General features: G+C 36.0%; 1 protein-coding gene across 16 annotated transcripts in view; it reads right to left on the bottom strand.

The window, feature by feature from the left end:
• UTRN (utrophin) overlaps positions 1–24,242 on the bottom strand; it is a 498,468-nt gene that overhangs the window by 290,756 nt on the left and 183,470 nt on the right. For all 16 annotated transcript variants that reach the window (XM_025866206.2, XM_025866193.2, XM_025866194.2 and 13 more), the window contains 8 exons: positions 23,563–23,736; positions 21,690–21,845; positions 15,754–15,924; positions 11,024–11,203; positions 8,515–8,643; positions 8,033–8,203; positions 5,499–5,660; positions 4,919–5,056 (listed from right to left, as the gene is read on the bottom strand). In XM_025866206.2, the coding sequence (XP_025721991.1) occupies positions 4,919–5,056; positions 5,499–5,660; positions 8,033–8,203; positions 8,515–8,643; positions 11,024–11,203; positions 15,754–15,924; positions 21,690–21,845; positions 23,563–23,736 (1,281 nt within the window). The remainder of the gene's footprint in view (positions 1–4,918; positions 5,057–5,498; positions 5,661–8,032; positions 8,204–8,514; positions 8,644–11,023; positions 11,204–15,753; positions 15,925–21,689; positions 21,846–23,562; positions 23,737–24,242) is intronic.

Below are 24,242 nucleotides of genomic sequence, written 5' to 3'. Positions count from 1 at the left end.
CAAATACACGGAGGCTAAAGAGCATCCTACTAAAGAATGAATGGGTCAACTAAGAAATTAAAGAATTAAAAAAATTCATGGAAACCAATGAAAATGAAAACACAACTGTTCAAAATCTTTGGGATGCAGCAAAGGCAGTCCTAAGAGGAAAGTATATAGCAATACAAGCCTTTCTCAAGAAACAAGAAAGGTCTCAAATACATAACCTAACCCTACACCTAAAGGAGCTAGAGAAAGAACAGCAAATAAAGCCTAAACCAGGCAGGAGAAGAGAAATAATAAAGATCAGAGCAGAAATCAATGAAATAGAAACCAAAAGAACAGTAGAACAGATCAACGAAACTAGGAGCTGGTTCTTTGAAAGAATTAATAAGACTGATAAACCCCTGGCCAGACTTATCAAAAAGAAAAGAGAAATGACCCAAATAAATAAAATCATAAATGAAAGAGGAGAGATCACAACCAAAACCAAAGAAATACAAACAATTATAAAAACATATTATGAGCAACTATATGCCAGCAAATTAGATAATCTGGAAGAAATGGGTGCATTCCTAGAGATGTATCAACTACCAAAACTGAACCAGGAAGAAATAGAAAACCTGAACAGACCTATAACCATTAAGGAAATTCAAGCAGTAATCAAAAATCTCCCAACAAACAAAAGCCAAAGGCCAGATGGCTTTCCAGGGGGATTCTACCAAACATTTAAAGAAGAATTAATACCTATTCTTCTGAAACTGTTCCAAAAAATAGAAATGGAAGGAAAACTTCCAAACTCGTTTTATGAGGCCACCATTATCTTGATCCCAAAACCAGACAAAGACCCCATCAAAAAGGAGAATCACAGACCAATATCCTCGATGAACATGGGTGCAAAAATTCTCAGCAAAATACTAGCCAATAGGATCCAACAGTACATTAAAAAGGATTATTCACCACAACCAAGTGGAATTTATCCCTGGACTACAAGGTTGGGTCAACATCTGCAAATCAATCAATGTGATACAATACATTAATAAAAGAAAGAACAAGAACCATATGATCCTCTCAATAGATGCAGAAAAAGCATTTGACAAAGTACAGCATCCTTTCTTGATCAAAACTCTTCAGAGTATAGGGATGCAGGGTACATACCTCAATATCCTAAAAGCCATCTATGAAAAACCCACAGTGAATATTCTTCTCATTGGGGAAAAACTGAGAGCTTTCCCCCTAAGGTCAGGAACATGGCAGGGATGTCCACTCTCACCACTGCTATTCAACATAGTCCTAGCCACAGCAATCAGACAACAAAAAGAAATCAAAGGCATCCAAGTCAGCAAAGAAGAAGTCAAACTCTCACTCTTTGCAGATGATATGATACTTTATGTGGAAAACCCAAAAGACTCCACCCCAAAACTGCTAGAACTCATACAGGAATTCAGTAAAGTGGCAGGATATGAAATCAATGCACAGAAATCAGTGGCATTCCTATACACCAACAAAAAGACAGAAGAGAGAGAAATTAAGGAGTCGATCCCATTTACAATTGCACCCAAAACCATAAGATACCTAGGAATAAATTTAACCAAAGAGGCAAAGGATCTGTACTCAGAAAACTCTAGAATACTCATGAAAGAAATTGAGGGAGACACAAAGAAATGGAAAAACATTCCATGCTCACGGATTGGAAGAACAAATACTGTGAAGATGTCAATGCTACCTAGAGCAATCTACACATTTAATACACATTTAATACAATCCCCATCAAAATACCATCCACTTTTTTCAAAGAAATGGAACAAATAATCCTAAAATTTGTATGGAACCAGAAAAGACCCCGAATAGCCAGAGGAATGTTGAAATAGAAAAGCAAAGCTGGTGGCATCACAATTCTGGACTTCAAGCTCTGTTACAAAGCTGTCATCATCAAGACAGTATGGTACTGGCACAAAAACAGACACATAGATCAATGGAGCGGAATAGAGAGCCCAGAAATGGACCCTCAACTCTATGGTCAACTAATCTTCAACAAAGCAGGAAAAAATGTCCAATGGCAAAAAGACAGTCTCTTCAACAAATGATGTTGGGAAAATTGGACAGCCACATGCAGAAGAATGAAACTGGACCATTTCCTTACACCACACACAAAAACAGACTAAAAATTGTTGAAAGACCTCAATGTGAGACAGGAGTCCATCAAAATCCTAAAGGAGAACACAGGCAGCAACCTCTTCAACCTCAGCCGCAGCAACTTCTTCCTAGAAACATTGCCAAAGGTAAGGGAAGCAAGGGCAAAAATGAACTATTGGGACTTCGTCAAGATGAAAAGCTTTTGCACAGCAAAAGAAACGGTCAACAAAACCAAAAGACAACCGACAGAATGGGAGAAGATATTTGCAAATGACATATCAGATAAAGGGCTAGAATCCAAAATCTATAGAGAACTTATCAAACTCAACACCCAAAAAACAAATGATCCAATCAAGAAATGGGCAGAAGACATGAACAGACATTTTTCCAAAGAAGACCCAAATGGCCAACAGACACATAAAAAAGTGCTCAACATCGCTCGGCATCAGGGAAATCCAAATCAAAACCTCAGTGAGATATCACCTCACACCAGTCAGAATGGCTAAAATTAACAAGTCAGGAAAGGACAGATGTTGGCGGGGATGCGGAGAAAGGGGAACCCTCCTACACTGTTGGTGGGAATGCAAGCTGGTGCAACCCCTCTGGGAAACAGTATGGAGGTTCCTCAAACAGTTGAAAATAGAGTTACCCTACGACCCACCAATTGCACTACTGGGTATTTACCCCATAGATACAAATGCAGTGATCCGAAGGGGGTACGTGCACCCCGATGTTTATAGCAGCAATATCCACAATAGCCAAACTATGGAAAGAGCCAAGATGTCCACTGACAGATGAATGGATAAAGAATATGTGATACACACACACACACACACACACACACACACACACACAGACACACACAATGGAATATTATGCAGCCATCAAAAGGAATGAAATCTTGCCATTTGCAACAACGTGGATGGAACTGGAGGGTATTATGCTGAGCGAAATAAGTCAATCAGAGAAAGACATATATCATATGATCTCACTGATATGAGGAATTCTTAATCTCAGGAAACAAACTGAGTGTTGCTGGAGTGGTGGGGGGTGGGAGGGATGGGGTGGCTGGGTGATAGACATTGGGGACATAGCACATACTATGGTGAGTGCTGTGAATTGTGTAAGACTGCTGAATCACAGACCTGTACCTTTGAAACAAATTAATACACTGTATCTTAAAAAAAAAAAAAAAGAAGAAGAAACTAGTATGAAGGGAAAAATGAAGGGGGGGAAATCGGAGGGTGAGACGAACCATGAGAGACTATGGATGCTGAGAAACAAACTGAGGGTTCTAGAGGGGAGGGGGGTGGGGGGATGGGTTAGTCCGGTGATGGGTATTAAAGAGGGCACGTTCTGCATGGAGCACTGGGTGTTATACGCAAACAATTAATCATGGAACACTACATCAAAAACTAATGATGTAATGTACAGTGATTAACATAATAAAATTTTTAAAAAGTAACAATGAAGCCAAGAACTATCATATCATCTGAAAACATGTTAGGAATAAAAATGGAGCCAAGCCTTAAAAGATAACACATGTTTCAGGTAAAATAAGGAGATAAAACCCACACCAAGGAGTAAGATTAAAATTAGCAAGATCCCAAAGGTGCAAAGGCACCAGTGTGTTTGGGAAAATGTACAGAAAACCAGCACAGCTATATTCCTGGTAAGTGCCAGTGAATCAAAGAGGTAGATGGAGGCCAGATAGCAGCCTTAGTGTATAGTATAGTGATGAACCTTGCACTTAAAGCTTTTTCTGCATTTTGCAATATTTTCCTGAGTAGTTTCTTGGTAAAGGAATGTCCTGACCAGCCATAACTTTGGGGGAAATAATTCTGAGGACAATATGGAGGATGGGCTAGAGTTAAGAAAAACTAGACATAAAAAAAACCCAGCTTGGGACACACTGTAGTGACTAACAGGAGAAAATCCTAAGAGTCTGAATTACGGAAAGGATAGTAGACTAAGAATTCAATCATTTCCCCAGGGTCATAAAGCAGCTGTGTCTTAACTTTAGATTCAGATGCATCATACTTCATTCAGAAGAGACAGTTTTAATACCTACTTGATGTGGTGTAAGAAATAAGAAATGATTGAGAAAATTTTGAGGTTTCTACTTTGAGAATAGGTAGTTTTTAAGGAAATAAACTAAGATAGGGAATAAATTAGGCAACATGGTTTGGAAGGGGAAGGGAGAGGACAAGTTTAGCTTGGGACATGTTACAAGGCTGCAGTATACATACAGAGAGAGACATCTAACAGGCAGCAAGCTGGGAGAGTAGAATTTTCCACTAGATTCAACATCATCAACTAAAAATGGTCCTTAGAAGGATTACCTAAGAACAGACTTTTAGAGAAAACCAGCACACTTACAGTGCAGTCGGAATGATGGCCACTGAAAAGGGAGCTGATAGTGAATCTTTTTCTAGAATACAAATCATAGTTTATCAATTCACAAATTTAGTTATTTGTTAACTAAAATTTTTTTGAGCTGATGAAGACCTCCACGTATAAAATACAGAACTGAAGGAGGAAATCACTTCTAAAAGAGATAGATGCCTTTTAATTTCTTATTAGAAGTCCAAAAGAGATCCCAATAATAAGATTTTGTTTCTATTTCCTTTGAGTCCTGTTCCATCTAAAAATATAAATGTTATGTAGTAATGCATACTAGAAAGGAGAAAGAGATACTATTCCACCTGTTTTTTAAGGTATCCATGAATGCAACATCAAATATCTGAATGGCATGAGCTAAATAAGTTATTTAAGGAAAACAGAGTCTCTCCCAAGACGATACCTTAGTTTTATTGTATCTTGTGCGCAAAAGTAGTAACTGCAAACGGATCTTTTCTTTTTTATTATCCTCCGTGGGTTGATGTAACATTTGTTCTCCTCTTTGTAGAACTTCCTCAATTTGGGCTCTCTCCTCATCCATCTGAATGTTTAATAGGAAAAACAATTTACTCAAAAGAAAAATGCATAGCATCACTTACTTATCAGTCCCCAAGTAGGAGAACTACCTACGAAGTATGAGATCAGTCAAGATCTGTTCAGTTAAATGATAAGCAACAAAAATTCATGTTTTTTTAAATATTTCACATTTGAAGTTAAAATATCTCATAAAGAATGTTAATTTAGAAGAAATTAGAGAACACTGAAACAACACTACCTTTAGTCAAAAAAGTGTGCCTATTTTTTTAAGCACTATGTAAATCACTTGGCAAATCTTACAATGACACTCAGCAGAAAATCACATATGGGTCTATTCTTTGGCATGACTTGGCAGATTCTTCAGGTAAACATGATTGATGTAAAAATATAATTAACAGAACAGAAAAGTAAGAACACCATGGTTTTGAAAATCTCCTTGAACCGACCTTTTCATCTTCATCACTGAATTCCAAGTGTTTTTCCACAACTTTTAACATATTTTCTATGTCACTTTCTAATTTTTCCAGGTCAGAGAAAAGTACATCAGCTTCAAATGCTTCGGTGGCGACCAGACATTGGTAGGCTAATGGTTCTTGGCCAATTAGCAACTGCAGAAGGAAAAGTGTTCTTTGAAAAGATACATTCTTAATCAGACCTGCCATCGTTAATCAGAGGGACGGGGGGTCAAGCGAAGGACTAGTATTTATTTGAGTTGACTTTAATTTCATTCATTCATAGAGCAATGATTTTATCTATTTGGGCTTCTCTGAGTTACCCATTTTCTCCAAACTCCAGCCAGAGATGTGAGCAAGTGTGCAAGTAACTGTGGCTCCCTAGAGAGCAGTGGGAGGATTCTGAGATCGCATATGAGCACAGCAAGAAATAGTGCCAAGATCTTTCTGTGCCACGGCCACGGAAGGAAGAAAGGCCACCACCGAGTACAGGTCTAGCCCACAGAATGTCTCCCAGGTAACCTTCCCCCATAGAATCCCCTTTGGATTTTGATACCCAAACTCTGAAAAAGTACATATTTCTCAATGCAGTATTTTCAGACACTATCACTATAGAAAGACTTTATATTTATATGACTCAACTCAATGTAACAACTTTAATAAAACTAACATGAAAGAAAATAACGAGGTGTTGGCTGAGCATGGGGAAACGAGCACTTTCACACTGATCATGGAAGTAGAAATTGGCACAAACTTTTGTAGAACTCTTTGGAAAAATCTATTTGATGGTATTTATATGCACAACTCTTAGAACAATTTCAAGAAATTCTAAGAATTGACCCGAAAGGGCATATTAACAAATGAGCAAAAAGACATGCATAAAAGGATCCTGACAATTCAATATTTATAAAAGGACACTAAAAGTGGAAAACTGACTTACAAAAGTATAACAGATCATATAATGGAACACCCCGTAGCTGTTGAAAACCATGTCAAAGGAGGACATATAAAACAATATAAAAATTTTGATATTTTCATATCACATAGATATGAGTAAGAGTAGACATGTATGCCAAAATATTAACAGAAGACAACAGTAATTTTGCTTCTTTGTACTTCCTCTCACTCCACCCCTATGTCTCATGCCTTACTCTTTTAAACCAGGAAAACGCTCCTATATACCTATATACCTTTTGAAAAGTACAAATGAGCTTAGGTCAGAAAGTAGGGAAGTGGGGTCAAAGCTAAGGAAAACAAAAGTTAAAGCAAGTTATTTGTTTGTTTTCCTTAAGTTGTGAATAACCTAAATATACTCATGAGCTATGAAAGATAGTTTGGCCTATTATGTCAGATATTTCAAATTAAAGCAGACTAGACAATGTTTACTTCTTACAAAAAAAGAGGATTCTTCCTCTTAGATAATTTCCACACACACCGCTCTCAAGAGGTAGCATTAACCAAATACTCAAAAATGCCAACCCATGGGCCCAGCTGGGATCCTGAAAACCTCATAATCCTCTGTCAGAATGAACACCTGGTTTGAATGACCCCCAAACTCAGCTATGCTATTTTGTCTCTTGCCTAGCAAACCATCGAAATGTTCTCATTTTTTCAATTTAACATTTACTGAGCACTCGCCACACTCCAGGCCTTGAGAACACTACCATAAAATGCTTCCTCCCCGCCGCCTCAGGAAACAAGGGAAATAAGAAAGAGAATTAGTAAGATACATACAGAGAGAAAAATTATAATACAGAAGCATAAAAACTTTTTAAAGGAAAACTCTTACTTATTATCCTCTTATTTAAATTTATAAAGCCCTTTTTCAAACTTAAAACAGCAGACAGTAGCTGTTCTGCATTAGTTCTAAATTGTGAAACTTCTTGTAATTTTTGATGCAATAAAACAAAAAACCAGTTCACGAGCATGTAGTGCACACAAATTTATAAAGTATGACCACACAGTAATGGGTTTAAATATTCATGCCTAGCTTGGAAATGAGTCTTAATTTTTTTTTAAAGATTTATTTATTTATTTATGGGGGGGCAGAGAGGGAATAGGGAGAGAGAGACTTAAGCAGCCTGTGCTGGGCACAAAGCCCGAAGTGGGCCTCAATATCACAACCCTGACATCATGACTTGAGCAGAAACCAACAGTCACTTAACCAACTGAGCCCCCCAGGCTCACCCACCTTTTATTTATTTATTTATTTGAGAGAGAGAGAGAGAGAGAGTAAGCACGTTGTGGAGGGGCAGAGGGGAGTCTTATTATTTTATAGCCAATTTTAACTTCTGACTGAGACTTTGAAAGCTTTTCTCAAATGGTTTATTTTCTTCAATACTAATTTCCCGTTGTCTCTCCTTCACATGTAAAATCACAAATAAGTAAGAACTGATGCTCCATTCAAAGAAAAAGTGATTAAAATCATTTTAATTCAAAATTCTTTGATGTATTTACCATATAATCACCTATCACTGAGATACATGGCCACACAAAAAGTAGTTTTATATTAAAATATAATTACTCACCTTGGAACTTCTGATATGTTGAGACACCTTTTCAAAGTTTCTATTCAGTTCAGCTAATTTTGGTTCTACAAGTTCCCTGCTTGAGCCTCCACGTGCATTCATCAAAACAATGGCTTGATCACGGACATTTTCAACTTGGAGGTTGGCATCATCTAGCTCAGATATTAAACGCTAATTGCAAGAAAACACAAAATTATCATATGGGAAAAATCAAAACCAAAGATGGGTATGATGCTAACTCAGAATTAAAGATAGTTTAAATGAATTTCTTGGGTCCCTGGGAAAGATTTTAGAATAATCAACTTAATGAAGAGCTGTTCACATAGGACTCATAGGAGACCTCAGTTTCTCCCACCAAAATAAAAACTAATGAATCTACTGCAAGGGAAGAATGAATGCACAAGTAACTTGGAGCACTAGAGAAAAGACCACACCAAAACCTTCCACTCCCAGAAGTGTTACTGATGCTCTGTGCTTGGTACCTTCACAATTTCTTCCCGTTTACTTGCTGGTTTTTTTTCAATCTCATCCAATAGAGCTTCAGCTTGATAAAGCCAGGTACTTATGTGAGCAACATTTCCATCAAATATCTCCAACTGGTTCTGATGATTCTAGAAAGGAATTAACGAAATGCTGATGCAATCACATGCAATATTTAAGACAATAATCTTAAGATGACATTTAAAAGACCTCTGAAAAGCCAAACGTATGCTGAATTTCAAGATAGGTTTCCATCTTTCTGTGAAGCTCTTTCCCAGTGATTAAATCTCATTCCTGAAAATGCAGAGCTATGGTTACATACTTTTTAAACTTATTTGATTTAGACCTCAATACAGGAAAAAGTTGGAAGAAGGATAAAAGGTGAAACTTTCTTTTTCAATTTCATTTTGTTTGTCTCCCTTATTCTTCATTCTTGTAAGTAATTTCATTTATCCCCCTTGATCATATTCTTTAAGAACGATTAAAATATGGGTTGAATAAGATTCTGCCTGCTCAGTGGACTAAGACTGACTGGCAGGCCCGTACAGCTGGTACAGACCTCACTAACATTTCCTGAAGCAGGAAAGAAAATGTGATTGAGAGAATAAATGTGAAAACCAGAAGAAAACAGTAAAGCCGCTTAAAACAAAGCAAAACAGCTGAGACGAAGGCAAGAATTTAGGACTTGATCAAAAAGAGTAGGGAAGCCTTTGGATGAAATTAACAACTTTTAAGAACTATATTTTATAGGATAAACTAGAAAAAACCTTAGAAGTATTTAAAATACAAGAAAAAATTATTAGTCCACAATATGGGAGAATAGTTAAAAAAAGAAAATGAGAAAAGTTTGGAAAGTGATCTTGATTCTAAGAAAGAAGAACTGATGACCACCAGACTTATTTAATGTTAAATGTTCTAGGGACGCCTGGGTGGCTCAGTCAGTTAAGCGTCTGCAGTTGGCTCAGGTCATGATCACAGGGTTCCTGGATGGAGCCCCATGTCCAGCTCCCTCCTCAGTGGGAAGTGTGCCTCTCACTTTCCCTCTGCCCCTCTTCCTCATTCATGCTCTCTCCTTCTTTCTCTCTCAAATAAATAAATAAAATCTTTTTTTTTAAAGATTTTATTTATTTGACAGAGAGAGCACAAGCAGAAGGAGAGAGAGGGAGAAGCAGGCTCCCTGCTGAGCAAGGAGCCCGATGTGGGACTCGATCCCAGGACCCTGGGATCATGACCCGGGCCGAAGGCAGCCGCTTAACTGACTGAGCCACCCAGGCATCCCTTAAAAATGTTCTAATAGGACTATAAAGGTATTATTTGAAAGGAGAATTTGGAAGGTACAGACTGAAGAATATAGAAGTAAGCTGTGAGAATGTGGAATAAAGTTAGTTTCAATAAAAATGAATATATAAAATATTTAATGAACATATTCTACAAGCTAAGAGTTTCATATTCTTTATTTAACATTTAACAACTCTGTGAGATATGTTCTTTTATTCTGATTTTATATATAGGGAAATTAAAATGTAGCAATATTTAAGTAGTTTACCCAAGTTTTGCAGGTAATAAGTTGCAAATGAACTCTAGATAAAAAGCTGACAGATCAAGATATAAGCCCATGAGCTTCAATGCCCTACACATTCTGATTTCAGTAAATACTCAACCACACAATAATTTATTTTTCTCTGTCTCTGTTTATTACCCAGTAATTCTATGAATTTGAAAAAAGTCCTATCTTAGATATGTCAAAACAAAATTATAATTTATAAATGAAACACCCCCTATGGGAAGAGAGAGGGAGGTTGCCATATATTCATTGTTAGTATAAGAGGAACAGAAAACCACTGTGAAATTTAAATGGTAACTATTTCCATGAAATAATTAACAGTGACATGACCAAAGGCTGATAACATACAACCTTTAATAATTACCATAAACATCATCATGATATCTAACACTGGTTATTTTAAGTATCGTTATATAGTCAAATGTCCATGTTTTATGTCATATAATAATCACAAAACTGTATGAGGTAGAAATTATAACACTGTCCATTTTACATATGAGAAAACTGAGATTTAGAGAGTATTTAAGTGACTTCACCAATGTCACCCCCCAGTACTCAAAATTTTTCCTTAGGCCATCAGATGTTAGTATGCCATTATTAGAACATTATAAACATTATATACATGGTTTATGATCGCATAAAAATTAAATACAATATCAAATCATTGCAATATGACAAATGAGATACGTTTACTAAGATATTAAAGTACATATTTCTATGTATGTCACAAATGGTTTACTACTTAATAGAGACATTTTTAACTCTTTCTAGTTATTATCTTTTCAAAGGAAAGAAATAACACGTAGTCTAATGAAATTAATTCACTTGAAGCAAAACATTACTGTGACAGAGAGAAAACAGGATTTAAGATTCTAATCAGAGCTGTATTGGCTTTTAAATAATTAAAGGAGAAAAGACTTCATCGTTAAATTTTCCCCAAAACATACCATTAATGTATTGCACCAGTCCTCTGTCCACGTACGGACTCGGCTCCACCCGGCGTTAAGCACACAGAGCCTCTCCTCTAAAACAGACTCACTGCCCTCGATCAAGTTCTTCAGGGCAGCACTACTCTCAGTGATGGTATTTAAATCAGCTTTTCTCTTTTCCAGATCTTTCAGAATATTCTAGAAAAGAAAAATACCAAGATCCACTTGATTTTGGAGAACATTATAAAAGGTTTTTGTTTTTGTTTCAGGATTTTATTTAAATTCAAGTTAGTTAACACATAGTGTAGTATTAGTTTCAGGGGTAGAATTTCGTGATTCAGCACTTGCAGGTAACACCTAGTTTATACAACTTTAATTTTTTAAAAACTTTTCTTCAACTTATGCATAGTAGCCCATGACTCCCATAGATAATTCACAGTATGTCAAAGGTTTCCAAAACTCCACATCTGATTAACATGTTGAGAGTTCTTAACGTCCTCATAAAAATTAGAACATTGAATTATGCAAATACAAAAAAGTAACAAATTCAGTTGTGAAAAGGTAATCATTCCATTAATTTTAATGTAGTACAAATGCTACTTATTACCCACAAACACCAAGTATCTTCATCATAGCTTTAAGACATAAAGAATCAACTTTATTTTCAGTAACTATAACCTGGCAAAGCAGAACTATCCCAGAAGTCACAATTTTCAAAACTTTATAATGAATTTATGTCCTGGACTACTACAGGAAACTACTGATGTACTACATTTATTTGGAAGGATAATACCCTGTACTAGGTGACTTAATATATAATCTGTTGGATCAGCATTATAAAAAATATTTCATCTTAGCTAAATCATAGGAGAACTAGCACATCTAAGCTGTAGTCATAATAGTTGCCGTATGCAAAGATAATACTCTGGGTGGTATAATGATAACTTGATTTGCACATTCATAAGGTTTGACCAGGCAGAGAAATACAGCGAAAATGCTGGATTCCAAAATTAAAACTACAAAGTTCTAAAATCAAAAAGTAACATGAGCATATCTACCCCACTGCTTTGTACCTTTTTTAGCCAACATTTAAACAAATCATTTCAAGGAGCTCATTTATATTTAATTTCACATCATTAAGTTATATTTTGGAAGGCATAAAAATTGCAAATTCCCAGATGAGTCAAGGTTTAAACATTCACTTGGCCACATCAAATACTGGTATATTTATAAAGGCACTAAAATGTTTCTTTTAAATGTTCTTCTTCAGAAGGGAGGGAAAAAAAAAAAAAAAAACCATGGTCAAGCTCTGTGCAGTTAAGACTTTCTACCTACCTTCACAGGGATTGTACTGATTGACTAGAATAGTCTTTAAGAACTATACGAAATAATTAAGTACAAGTAATTAAATGCAAAAAGTACACACAACTATCTATGCTAATAGACTGTGTTGTAAATAAAATGACTACGCTGAAAATAATATTCAAGCTACTGAATAAAAATGCTGTTAAAGTTCAGGAATGAAAATGCTATTTAAATTTTTACACTGAAAAATTTTTACATAATTTTTAAGTGCAAATACATTAAAATGTTGTGAAATATGAATGTTTCTTAAATCTGAAAACAACATTGAAAAAGTGGGTGATTATGTTAGATACTGATGTTTCATTTGATTTACTCTAGTGAAGAGAATGTGCTGTGAATTCGTGATTTGTATTTACCATCTTCATTATTTCAAACCTGAAATAAGATTAAATGGGAATTTTAAAATGAATAGCACCAGAAGAGACAATCTTACCATTGTTTTAAAAGCCTTTACCTTAAAAAATAATGAGAATCAACTAATTGAATTGATGTGAGTACACAGATGGTTAAAAATTAAATATGTGAAAATCAGTATCACCTATGTACAAGCTATAATTAGTAAAAATAGAGAAAAAACATACTCTTTATACACCTATAAAAATAAGTATGTAGGAATAAACATCTTTGCATACATATATAATGGTTTTGAAGAAAAAACCCAAAGCATTATGTAGTAATGTAAAAAACATTGGGGAAAATGAAACATACCACTTACTAAGAAGATTTATAACAAAGATATTGTTTCTCCTCAAAACAAATCTATAAATTTATGGCAATTCAAACCAAAATTTCTAACAGAATTTTTAAAATAATTTCAGACTAATATTTCTTAAGTTTATAGGAGTACAAAAAAACCCCAGAAATATTAAGACAGGGAATCCATTAACTACATGTTGAAATATATCATGAAGCCATATAGTTAAACAGTTGAAGAACAATTCAGAGGGTCAGATCAGTGAAGCGGAAAACAGACAAAAGCAACAGGCAAAAAGAATATATGAATTTAGCATGTCAAATCAGAGAGAAAAGGATGATAAATGGTTAACTATTTGGTCCAGAAGGATTAAAACATTAAAGGTAAAAGATGAAACTATAAAAGAACTAGAAAAAAATATAAGTAAAGAATTATATAACCTTGGAGTAGAGTGTAATGTTGGAGTTTCTAAGCACTACAGACAGATATGGTGAAGAAAAAGATGAATTTTAATCCTTCAAAAATATATAATACAGTGGTTTACAAAACATAAAACAGAAAGGAAACTGCAGAGGCAAAAAAACAAAAAAGAAAAGAAAAATGCAACACACAACACACTAAGCATTTATTATTGTGGTCAGTAAAGAGCTCTACATTAAAAGACCAAAAATGGTCAGAAATACAAAAAGGCAATTTTTTCTTAAGGAGGCTCGCCCAATGTGGGCTTGAACTCACAACCCTGAGATCAAGACCTGAGCTGAGATCAAGAGTCAGATGCTTAACCGACAGGTACCCAGGCACCCCCAAAAGGCAATTTTTTAAAAAGAGCTACAAATGGCTTCTAAACTTTGGAAAATGTTGCAATTAAATAACCAAAACATGATATTTGCCTGCCATCGAGCAAGTAGGAATTCTCACTCACAGTTGGTGGGTCCAACATTTCCAAAGGGCAATTTCATAATGTGTATAAGAATTATAAATGGGGGCCTGGATGGCTCAGATGGTTGAGCGTCTGCCTTCAGCTCAGATCATGATCCCAGGGTCCTGGGACCGAGCCCCACATCAGGCTCCTGGCTCAGCGGGGAGCCTGCTTCTTCCTCTCTCTCTCTGCCTCTCTCCCTGCTCACGCTCCCTCTCTCCTCTCTGTATCTCTGTGTCTCAAGTGAATAAATAAAATCTTTAAAAAAAAAAAAAAAGAATTTTAAATGGGTATATCCCTTGACCAATATTTTTAAGGCTAAGAATTTATCCTTAAGAAATAATCATGAATATATGTTATGATTTAGCTTCAAGTATATTCATCACAGCATTTTTTACAATAGTAGAAATTGGTAATAATTTAAATGGACATGAATAGAGGAATGGCATAATAAAAAATACCCAATAAAATACTATGTCTCTCCAGTGTGTGATACAAAACCCTTGTAGGTAAAGAAAAATATTAAAGACAAAAGTTTTTAAAACAATGTTAAGAAATATTAGACACAATATAATTACTTTTAAATGTTTCTGTGCATGTTTATATGTGCCTATGAAAGCAAATGAAAATGGTGTATTCTTTGAGTATAAATGATTTTTGCTTTTGCCTTTTTTCATTACACTGTGCAAATGTCATTCAGTTAGCTTATATGACTTAAGTTATTAATAAGAAAATAATGGCTTTCAAAATGTATTATACAAAGAAGATAATATTTCCTTGAAAAACTTAAATTTAACAAAAAGAAAGTTTGATGTCTTTGCTTTGCATTCACTGACAAATTCCAATATTCCTCCTATCTTTCCTCCATCTCTTTCTCCAGATCCTTGTCACATCACACAGCCCATGGCATAATTATACTTTTCATGAGCTATTGTAATGCCTCATATCTTGACTCTCTTTCAACTGTTACCTCTACAAAATGTTCAAATTAAGAAATGGTTGCATCATCCATGACCTCATAGCACCTGCTCTCCACATCCCACAAGCAAACACCTGTAGATGTCAACGCTGATATCTGTGGCTCTATATACATTTCCATCACAGTATTGATCATTTATATTCAGGACTTATCTCTAGTATACATGCTTCTTTCTTAGGAAGTAAATTTAGGAAAAGAGAATGCCTTCAATAAAAAAAAAAAGTACTTTCTGTTCCATTCAATTCTTTGTCCACCTCAAAAGAGAATCGGCAAATCTATTCTCTAATCTCTGATGTCAAAATAACTACAGAGTTACAGAAAACTCTTGGATCTTTCATTGATTTTTTTTTTTAATTCTGTTCCTATGCTCTTTACATCAGTTCGTTTGCAATAGAAAATTCAGTTATTGGTTTAAAAGTTATTACAGAAGAGTTAATAAATAAATTCAATTCAGCACAATACTTTGTGAAAAACGAATACTCAAAAAATATCACCAATTGTGAAGGTAATGATTAGAATGTTTTTAAGTACCACACAGGCACATTGCCTTTATAGGCCCTACTGATGATCCATGTGAGTTTAATGCTTTTGGAATCAAGATAAAAATATCTTCCTAAAATTATTGTCTTTCAAAATAGTCTTTTCTTTTTTCTTAAGACAGAGAAGTCGAAAAAAGAATGGAAAAAAGAAAAGGCTATATTTAACATGAAATGGAGATAAATGACATCCTGAACAAAATGCCACAGGAGACCCTGGCATAATATTGGCAGGTAACCCAAACTACAACATACTTTAGCCCAGGAGATTTCTATATCCAAGTCCCCAAGCAAGCCTTCGGATGTGGATTTCTGTACCAGTTCAGCTTCGGTAACAGAAAGCCATTCAGAGAGAGAAGTAGTCTCTTTCTTCATTTTCCGAGCCAACTGTGATGCTCTTTCCAGGTCCTGTTTTCCCTCTGTCACCTAAAAAGGAGAAAGGGAGAGGGAGGGAGGCAGAGAAAGGGAGGGAGGAGAGGGAGAAAGAGAGAAGGGAGAAAGAAAGGGAAAGGAAGAGGGAAAAGAACACGAAAAGAATGAATCCAAATAATAACTAAAGATCCAAACTATTCATACTTAACCCCCAAGACATATATAACCTTTATCTCTCCCACCTGGAATCACTCTATTCTTGTATTTCCACAAGGGGACAATACACTATAGAGGTTAAGTGTCAGGCAACCCTGGGTTTTCATTTTAGCTCTTCCCAATTACTTTCTAAGTGACCTGGGTAGAGGCACAGCCCTCAAAAGGTCGTTATGTATCAAATGAGAAAGACATACACAGAGGGCTTGGCCCGGTCTTGTAACAAAGTTAAGGAATCAGTAAATATCTTTTATCATTTTGAACAGAAGATGCCTTACAACCCTCTCAAGAAAGAATTCTGTTTAAAAAACACACATATATACCTTATACTCTAGAAATTTGAGGGGGAAATAGTATGATTTTCATAATTATATTTTGCAATTAACTACTTAACTTAAAATATAATAAATGGCTATGCAACATAAACCTTCAGTTTTATTTTGTTTCTGTGGTTGACAGAAAGCAAAATGAACTGAACTAACATTTACCAGGCTCTTAACATAGCTCCCATATCACGCTGAAGAATCTTACACATGCTGTGCAGTAAGACCCTCAGCAGCCCCTGTGAGGAGGCACTATCCTCCCTACTTTGCAGGTCAGGGCCGTGAAGCTTAAAGGGGCCAAGGCTACAATCAGTGGGACATGGCCACTGGATTGAGCCTGGTCTGATACTTTATATTACATGATGGTCTGCTCAACCAAAACTATCATTCATAATCTAAAGCTGAGAGAGCATTTTTAAACGTATCACAACACAATATATAAAAAACATGTGTTCTTCTTTTTATGTGCACATAGGTAGAGATAATTCGCATTACCTAAGTAGCAGAGTGATAAGTCGTGATAAGTCATGTATGGGATAAAATTTTCTTAGATGATAAAAAGACTGAATTTTCTTAATAAGTAATGTGGAATTACATTTCTTTTTTTCTGGTCCCCTCGATTCAATTTTATTCTTTCGTACCTCAAGGATTATTATTAAATTCCTTCTTAAAAGTGAAATATTTTTCTCTACAGAGTTTAATTAGAATTCATGACTTTAAATTAATAGCCCCTCAATGCAGACTTCAGGAGACAAATACACAAATTATATTAAAAGATATTAGGTATTCAGAGGATCTCATCTGATCTTGACATGCCCAGGAAGTTACACAATCATCCTAAAACTTAATGCTACCAAAGATTTGTATATACCAGGAAGAAAACACTTTACAGTTCAACTTAAAACAATTTCACTCTTCTCAGTCTAACCAATACATTTTGAGATGTAGTGCATTCTGAATTCGGCAGTATCAACTTGGAGAGATTTTACCTAATCATTTCTTTCTCCCTCTTAGATATTCAATCATTCCCTCTTAATAGGAACGTCCCCATCAGCTATGAAATATACTCAGGTCTTGGGGCGCCTGGGTGGCTGAGTCAGTTAAGCGTCTGCCTTCAGCTCAGGTCATGATCTCAGGGTCGTGGGATCGAGCCCTGCGTGGGGCTCCCTGCTCAGTGGGGAGTCTGCTTCTCCCATCTGCTTCTCCCTCTCCCTCTGCCCCTTGAGTATATACATACTCAAGTCTCTTATATTAAAAAAAAAAAAAAATTAGCCTTCTTTGGCTCCATCTACCCTAAAACATTCCTCACTCCTATCTCTCCCTTACCAATCCTCTAAAGCATTTTCTTACCTTCCCCACATTTCTTACCTCCTCCCAACCTGCCTTCTGCCCTTATCACTCCACAGAAATTGTCTTTGCTGACTCAGCTCAATAATGACTCCAAAGGCAACAGATCTAAATGGACATCTTTAAGTGGACATCATTTTTAATGCTCAATAATTCAAAACCAGTGCCTCCACCCATTCTCAAAATGCCCTTTTCCCCTGGCTTCCCAGCCCCAGCACTCTCCTGGTGTGCTAACACTTCTAATCAATGCACTCATCATCTCCCATAGTTACCTTTTTTTTTTTTTTTGGTAGTGAAAACACTTAACATCTATTCTCTTAGCAGATTTCACGTATACAGTTATGGAAAACAGTATGGTGGTTCCTCAAAACATTAAAAATAAAACTACCATATGATCCAGGAATCCCACTTTGGTGTATATATCCACAGGAAACGAAATCAGTGTTTAGAAAAGATATCTGCCTGCCCATGTTCATGGCAGCATTACACACAATAGCCAAGATGTGGAAACAACTTAAATGTCCACTGATGAACAGATAAATAAAATGTGGTACAGATATACTTTGGTTTCTTTTGCAAACACATCTTCCTCAAATTTCTTACTAAATGATCTAATTCCTCAAGACTTGGTTCAGGCCCTTTTTTTTTTAATTTACTTAAAAATTATTTTTAATTTATTTTTTCCAGTTTTATTGAGATATAGCACTGTATAAGTTTAAGGTGTATAGCACAATGACTTTACTCACATATATTACAAAATGATTACCACTATAACTTTAAACATCCATCATTTCATACAGATCCAAAAAAAAAAAACAGAAAACATTTTTTTTTCCTTGTGATGAGAACTCATAGGATTTACCCTGTTTTCACAACTTCCCTATGTACATATACAGTGGTGTGAAGTATAGTCAGCTTGTTGTACATTATATTCCTAGGGCTTATGTACCTTGTGGGACTGCAAGTTTGTTCCTTTTGATCACCTTCATCCAATTCCCAGACCCACCAGTTCCCCACCTCTGGTAGCCACAAATCTGATCTCTTTTTCTGTGAGTTTTGTTGTCGTTGTTCTATAGATTTCAAATAAAAGTGAGATCATATATTATTTGTCTTTCTCTGATTTATCTCACTTAGCACAATGAGGGCATTGTGCTGAGATAAACCATATATTACACACACACACACACACACATACACACACACACACACACACCCCATATCTTCCATATCCATTCTTCCATTAATGGACACTTAGGTTGTTTCCATGCCTTGGCAACTCTAAACAGAGCTACTATGAACATGAGAATGCAGATATCTCTTCAATGTCGTATTTTTGTTTCCATCAGATATATACCCAGAAGTGAATTACTGGACCATACCGTAGCTCTGTTTTTAATTTTTTGAGGAACCTCCACACTGTCTTCCACCGCAGTTGCACCCATTTACAATCCTACCAACGGTGCACATCCTTTTCTCCACATCCCCACCAGCATTATCTCTTTCTATTGACACTACCCATCTAAGAGGTGTGAGGTAGTATCTCATTGTGGTTTTGATTTGCATTTCCTCAATGATTAGTGATGCTTGAGTACCTTCTCAGGTACCTATTGACCATTCATATAACTGCCTTGGTACAATGTCTATTCAGGTCCTCTGCCCATTTTTACTTGGATTATTTGGTTTTTTGCTATTGAGTTGTATGGATTCTTTATATATTTTTGATATTAACTCGTTATCATATATATGATTTGCAAATATTTTTTTTCCCATTCTGTAGGTTGTCTTTCCATTTTGCTGATGGTTTCCTTTGCTGTGCAGGAGCTCTTTAGTTTGATGTAGTCCCACTCATTTATTTTTTATTTTGTGGCTTGTATAGGCTTTTCTTTTCTCATTATATCTTCTCCCTAGACAGTCTCATCATCACCGAAAACTTTAATTACCATCTCTATGCAGATGACTCATAAAATTCCTAGCTTCAGCCCAGATATAGTCTCCAGACTTGAATAACTTTCTGAGTACCTGATATATTCAATTCACTCTCACAAAGGCACTTGACATGTGAACATGCCCAATACACACTTATGACTTTGCCATGTTTCCGCCTTTCCTTCCAGTGCCCCCTCCCAATGACGGTACCATGATCTTCCATGTAACCAAGCCAGAAACCCAGGGGTCATCCTTAATCTCCCCATCTCCTGTACTCCCACATCCTAATCCATCATCAACTCCTACTCACCTCACTTCTTAAATGTGTCTAAGTCCATCTGCTCATGCCATCTCCACTGCCCCCGCTCATTAATGCCACCATCATTTCTCACTAAGAATGCAACAATGACTTCCTAACTGCTCTCTTCACGGCCATTGCTGCCTTTTCCAATTCAAATGCAATGAGTGATCTTTGAAAAAGCAAATACATGAGCCTGTTATCTCCCTGCTAAAGTCCTGCAATTACTGCTTATTGCTCTTAAGATTAAAATCCTTATCACAAACCTAAGACACTAGTATGCTCTGGTCTCATCCCTTTCTCCAACACCACGTTCCCCACACTTGGCTGCATTAGCCACACAAACGTACCATGCTGCCCCCTGCCACAGAGCCTTTGCACATGCTGTCCCAGCAACCTCAAAGTCTCCTCCACTGCTTTCACCCAGGCTATTCCTACTCATCCTTCAGATCTCAGTTTACGTACCACTTCTTCAAGGAAGTTTTTGTAACCCCAGTCTGGGCCAAATCCCCCGTTACATATACTCTTACAGCACCACATACATTCCTTCATAACACTTCAGACTGTTAATGTGACATTACTTTGTACGACTACCTGATTAATATTTTCTTCCCTCATTATCCTCAGTTCTATTAGACAAAGATAACTTTTTGTGCACCACCTCTACTGCCTATGTGATTCCCGTCACACGGTACAGTCTCAATTGTGTTGAATGAGAAAATGACTTAACACTAAAACCATAGTCACAACTGGAGAGTTGACATTAAAACTGGCAACACCATTCCCATCCAAAATATGTCCAGTTGATAAATAAATACAGTAATATTTGAGAAATAACTTCAGCTGTATAATAATACCAAGAAGAAGCTCTACACTGTGTGTTCCAGATGTGCAATGTATCAAAATGATACAAAATATATCAGATTAGCAATTTTCTCTTGCTTTAGTGAGCAGGTCAAAATTGTCCAGGAAATGTATGCACTGCTCATTCTTACTGATCCAAAAATGATAACAAAATTTCAACTGGTTTTCTCTGGGTCTATGTAGAAACTTAGGTAATATTTAAAAACCCAAGAAGGATCTAAAATATTATCTAACACAGCTTTCCAATATTGCCAAGAAGGTTTCACTTAAACACTTTTGTTGTTGTTGTTGTTTTGCTTTGCTTTCCTGGTTTCAGGGCAGAGTTCTCATAAGAGAAGACATTCAACCTTCTGAATATAGTCACTCACAATAAATGGCCAAAAATTCCCCGGCAGATTTGCTCAGATGCCCAAATTATAGATGTTTCTTAAAAGGATTTTAGATCGTGCTAGATTATTAATGTGAACTTCCTGTCACTTACCATTTATTAGAGTCCCAATGTTTTAACATTTCTCAGTAGACTATTCAATTTAGAAATCCAAGGACCAGTAACTTGAGTTTATACAGGGGCTATTACTGGTAGAGTTTCCTTAGAATAACTTCTGAAAATTGACTAGCCATTGAACATATAAAAATGAGTCTGAATTAAATATTAAAAGTGAATTTCTCTACACTTATTCATCACTGTGATATTAATATACAGATGTAAAGAAATATAATAAAAAATACTGGAATAATCGAAGACATTATTATTAGTGCCCTAAAATTCAAACATGCATCCTTCCAGGAGCAAAAATTTAAAATACATAAATGAGAGAGATGCAGGCGAGCAGTGGAGTGGCCCTTACCTGGGCACCCAGGTCATTGTAGAGAATCTTCAGAGAAGTCAGCTGCTCATCCATCCCCCTGGGGTTGTCAGTTTGTTGCTTCTGGACAATGTGCCTTCCTGTTTTGATTACAGTCTCTACTTCCAGCTTGACTTCACTCAAAGTTTTATAGAGTTTCTTTAAAAGAAAGCAAGGCACATTTTACACACTGTGGTGAAAAATTGCTAATTGGAATCATTTCAGAAGCCGGCTTATACAGACTGACAGCTACAAAGTAACTATGGAGATCAAAGGGCTTTATCTTCCTCAGATTTGGTTCAAAGGATGAGTGAAATGACATCAAGGTTGTATTATCTTTTTAAAATCAGATAAGAAAATAAACTATACTTGTTTAAAAACCCTCAAACATGTATTTTCAAGGTTTATGAACGTACTTAGTAATAAAAACATTTTTCCTACATAAAATGGAAAAATATTAAGACTAAAAACTAAATGTCTATCATTTTTTAAATAACATTTTTTAAAACCATACACGCTATTACTAGAAAAAAAGCCAACACTGGCTATATCTCTGGCTGTTGAAATTTGGGAGTATTAACATTCACTTTTTTTTTTCTTAGAATTCTCTGAAGTACCAAGTCTACCACAATGAGCATGTATTATTTATATGATGAAAAGATATATACTCAATATATCAAGATGCATGTAACCATAAGAAACTGGAGTTATGTAGGTCAAATTCAGAGCTGTCTTCATCCTAGTTACCTTGAAACTAAAAAGCTTTTATCTGGGTAAGTTCTCTTGTTTCCGTCCATCCTGATCTTGACCTGAAACATCTCCTGTGGCATTGTCACGTAATAACAGACCACTGGACTAAGTTACACAAGGCCAAGGACAGTGCTCTGCTGATTTCTGTGTCTCATTAAATCAATAAATACTTACACTCACACACAGACATGCACATATGCCCACAAATGCAGACATACACACTCACACATACACACATACTCACACACCCACAAATTTACCATTTGTTCATTCTCCCACCCATTCTAGTTTTCGAGTACACAAACCTTCAGTGTGTAACAAACAACGAGACTGCAATTTTGGAAAAGCACAAAGAACTCTCCCCAGACTTTTGTCTTAACAAGTGTCATCTTAAGTTTCTTCGTGACTCCTCTCAAGGAGAAGACTAATTCTAAGATTGTGTATACTTAGCCACATTATTTTTAAATTTCTACTCAACTGAATTATAATGTTCGAGATTCAAATAGTAATAAGGCCTTATAAATAATATCTTCTTTTCACATCTTAGGTTTAAACTTGAATTTAAAATTTTACTTTCCTAGAGAATGATTTTTTTATGCAATAATATTCCTGACATCAATTCTAAGTATAATTTCTTCTTTCATATTTTAGGCTTAAACTTTTTAAGTTGAAATTCAAAGCTTTACTTTCTTTAAGAATGATTTTCTTTTACACTGTAATATTCCTGACATCTATTCTCAATATGGTTCTTCTAGCTGACTCAAATTTATCCTTTAAAACTTAGCTTATTAGTCACATTCTGTCAAAATCTTCCCTAACTTCATACTGTGATTAAGATGTTTCCCTTGTTTTTTAAATCATGTAATATGCATGTCTATTCCAGCTTCCTTATCTCGTTACATTGTAGTAATTGATTTTACTCTCTCCCACCTGTCTCTCTTATCTCTTCTAATTTCCTTGAAGGTTACCACACTTCTTATTTTAACCTGTTTTTCACCACTGAGCTCTCTTCTTAGCTCACTATAAACCGGTAATTATTAAATAAGCCATGTATGGAAGCACCAGATGAAGCCATATTAAGCTGCTGGAAAACCCACTAGACACATTATCCACCCAATGGCCTCACCATACACTTGTCCAGATGGCTCTGTATGACATCAGGATCCACATCCTTCACGTCCAGAACATGAAGTTCTGCTTTAACGCAATCCAACACACGCTTGCAATCAAGCATGCGCTGCTCAAAGTTGGCAGGCTTCTGGAAAAGTTGGAACTTTGTGGACACTTCTCGAAGCTTCCTCTGTTTCCAGAAATGAACAAAATAAGCAATTCACATCAGAATGATAATCTCTCTCAGCAGATGATAGTAATATAACACACACTGCTAAAAAGCTGCAAGATGAAGCAGCCCTAAGAACATTCCTTAAAGGAACACAGGCCTTGTTCCTAAGCAATCACCTGAGTGCACTGCACAACACAGTGTCATGAATTACTTGACAGAGTATCAGTCTAAGACACAAGAAAAGGCTAAGCGGGTCTTCCTGGAATTAAAACTTCACAGAATTTCTCACCTGTTTGAAAAATATAGTTCAAGAACCTAAAACTCAAAATGCCCTTCATGGCAAGTTCAGAGTCGTCAATCTTGCATCCACCGTTAAAGGACTCGGTGGCGCTGCGTCCCACGTTCTCAGCCTGCCCAGTGCACCAGGCCACACCAGAAAGGACAGAGGCTCTGCATTAATGGAAAAATCTATACAAAGATAACTTCTAAATCTAGCTTGCTCTCTCTTCTTAATTCAACTATAA

This window comes from Callorhinus ursinus, unplaced genomic scaffold, assembly GCF_003265705.2.
Source record: "Callorhinus ursinus isolate GAN/ISIS: 27379988/994484 unplaced genomic scaffold, GSC_fseal_2.0 scaffold6, whole genome shotgun sequence".
Lineage (NCBI taxonomy): Eukaryota > Metazoa > Chordata > Mammalia > Carnivora > Otariidae > Callorhinus > Callorhinus ursinus.
This window is presented reverse-complemented; position numbering and strand designations above follow the sequence as displayed.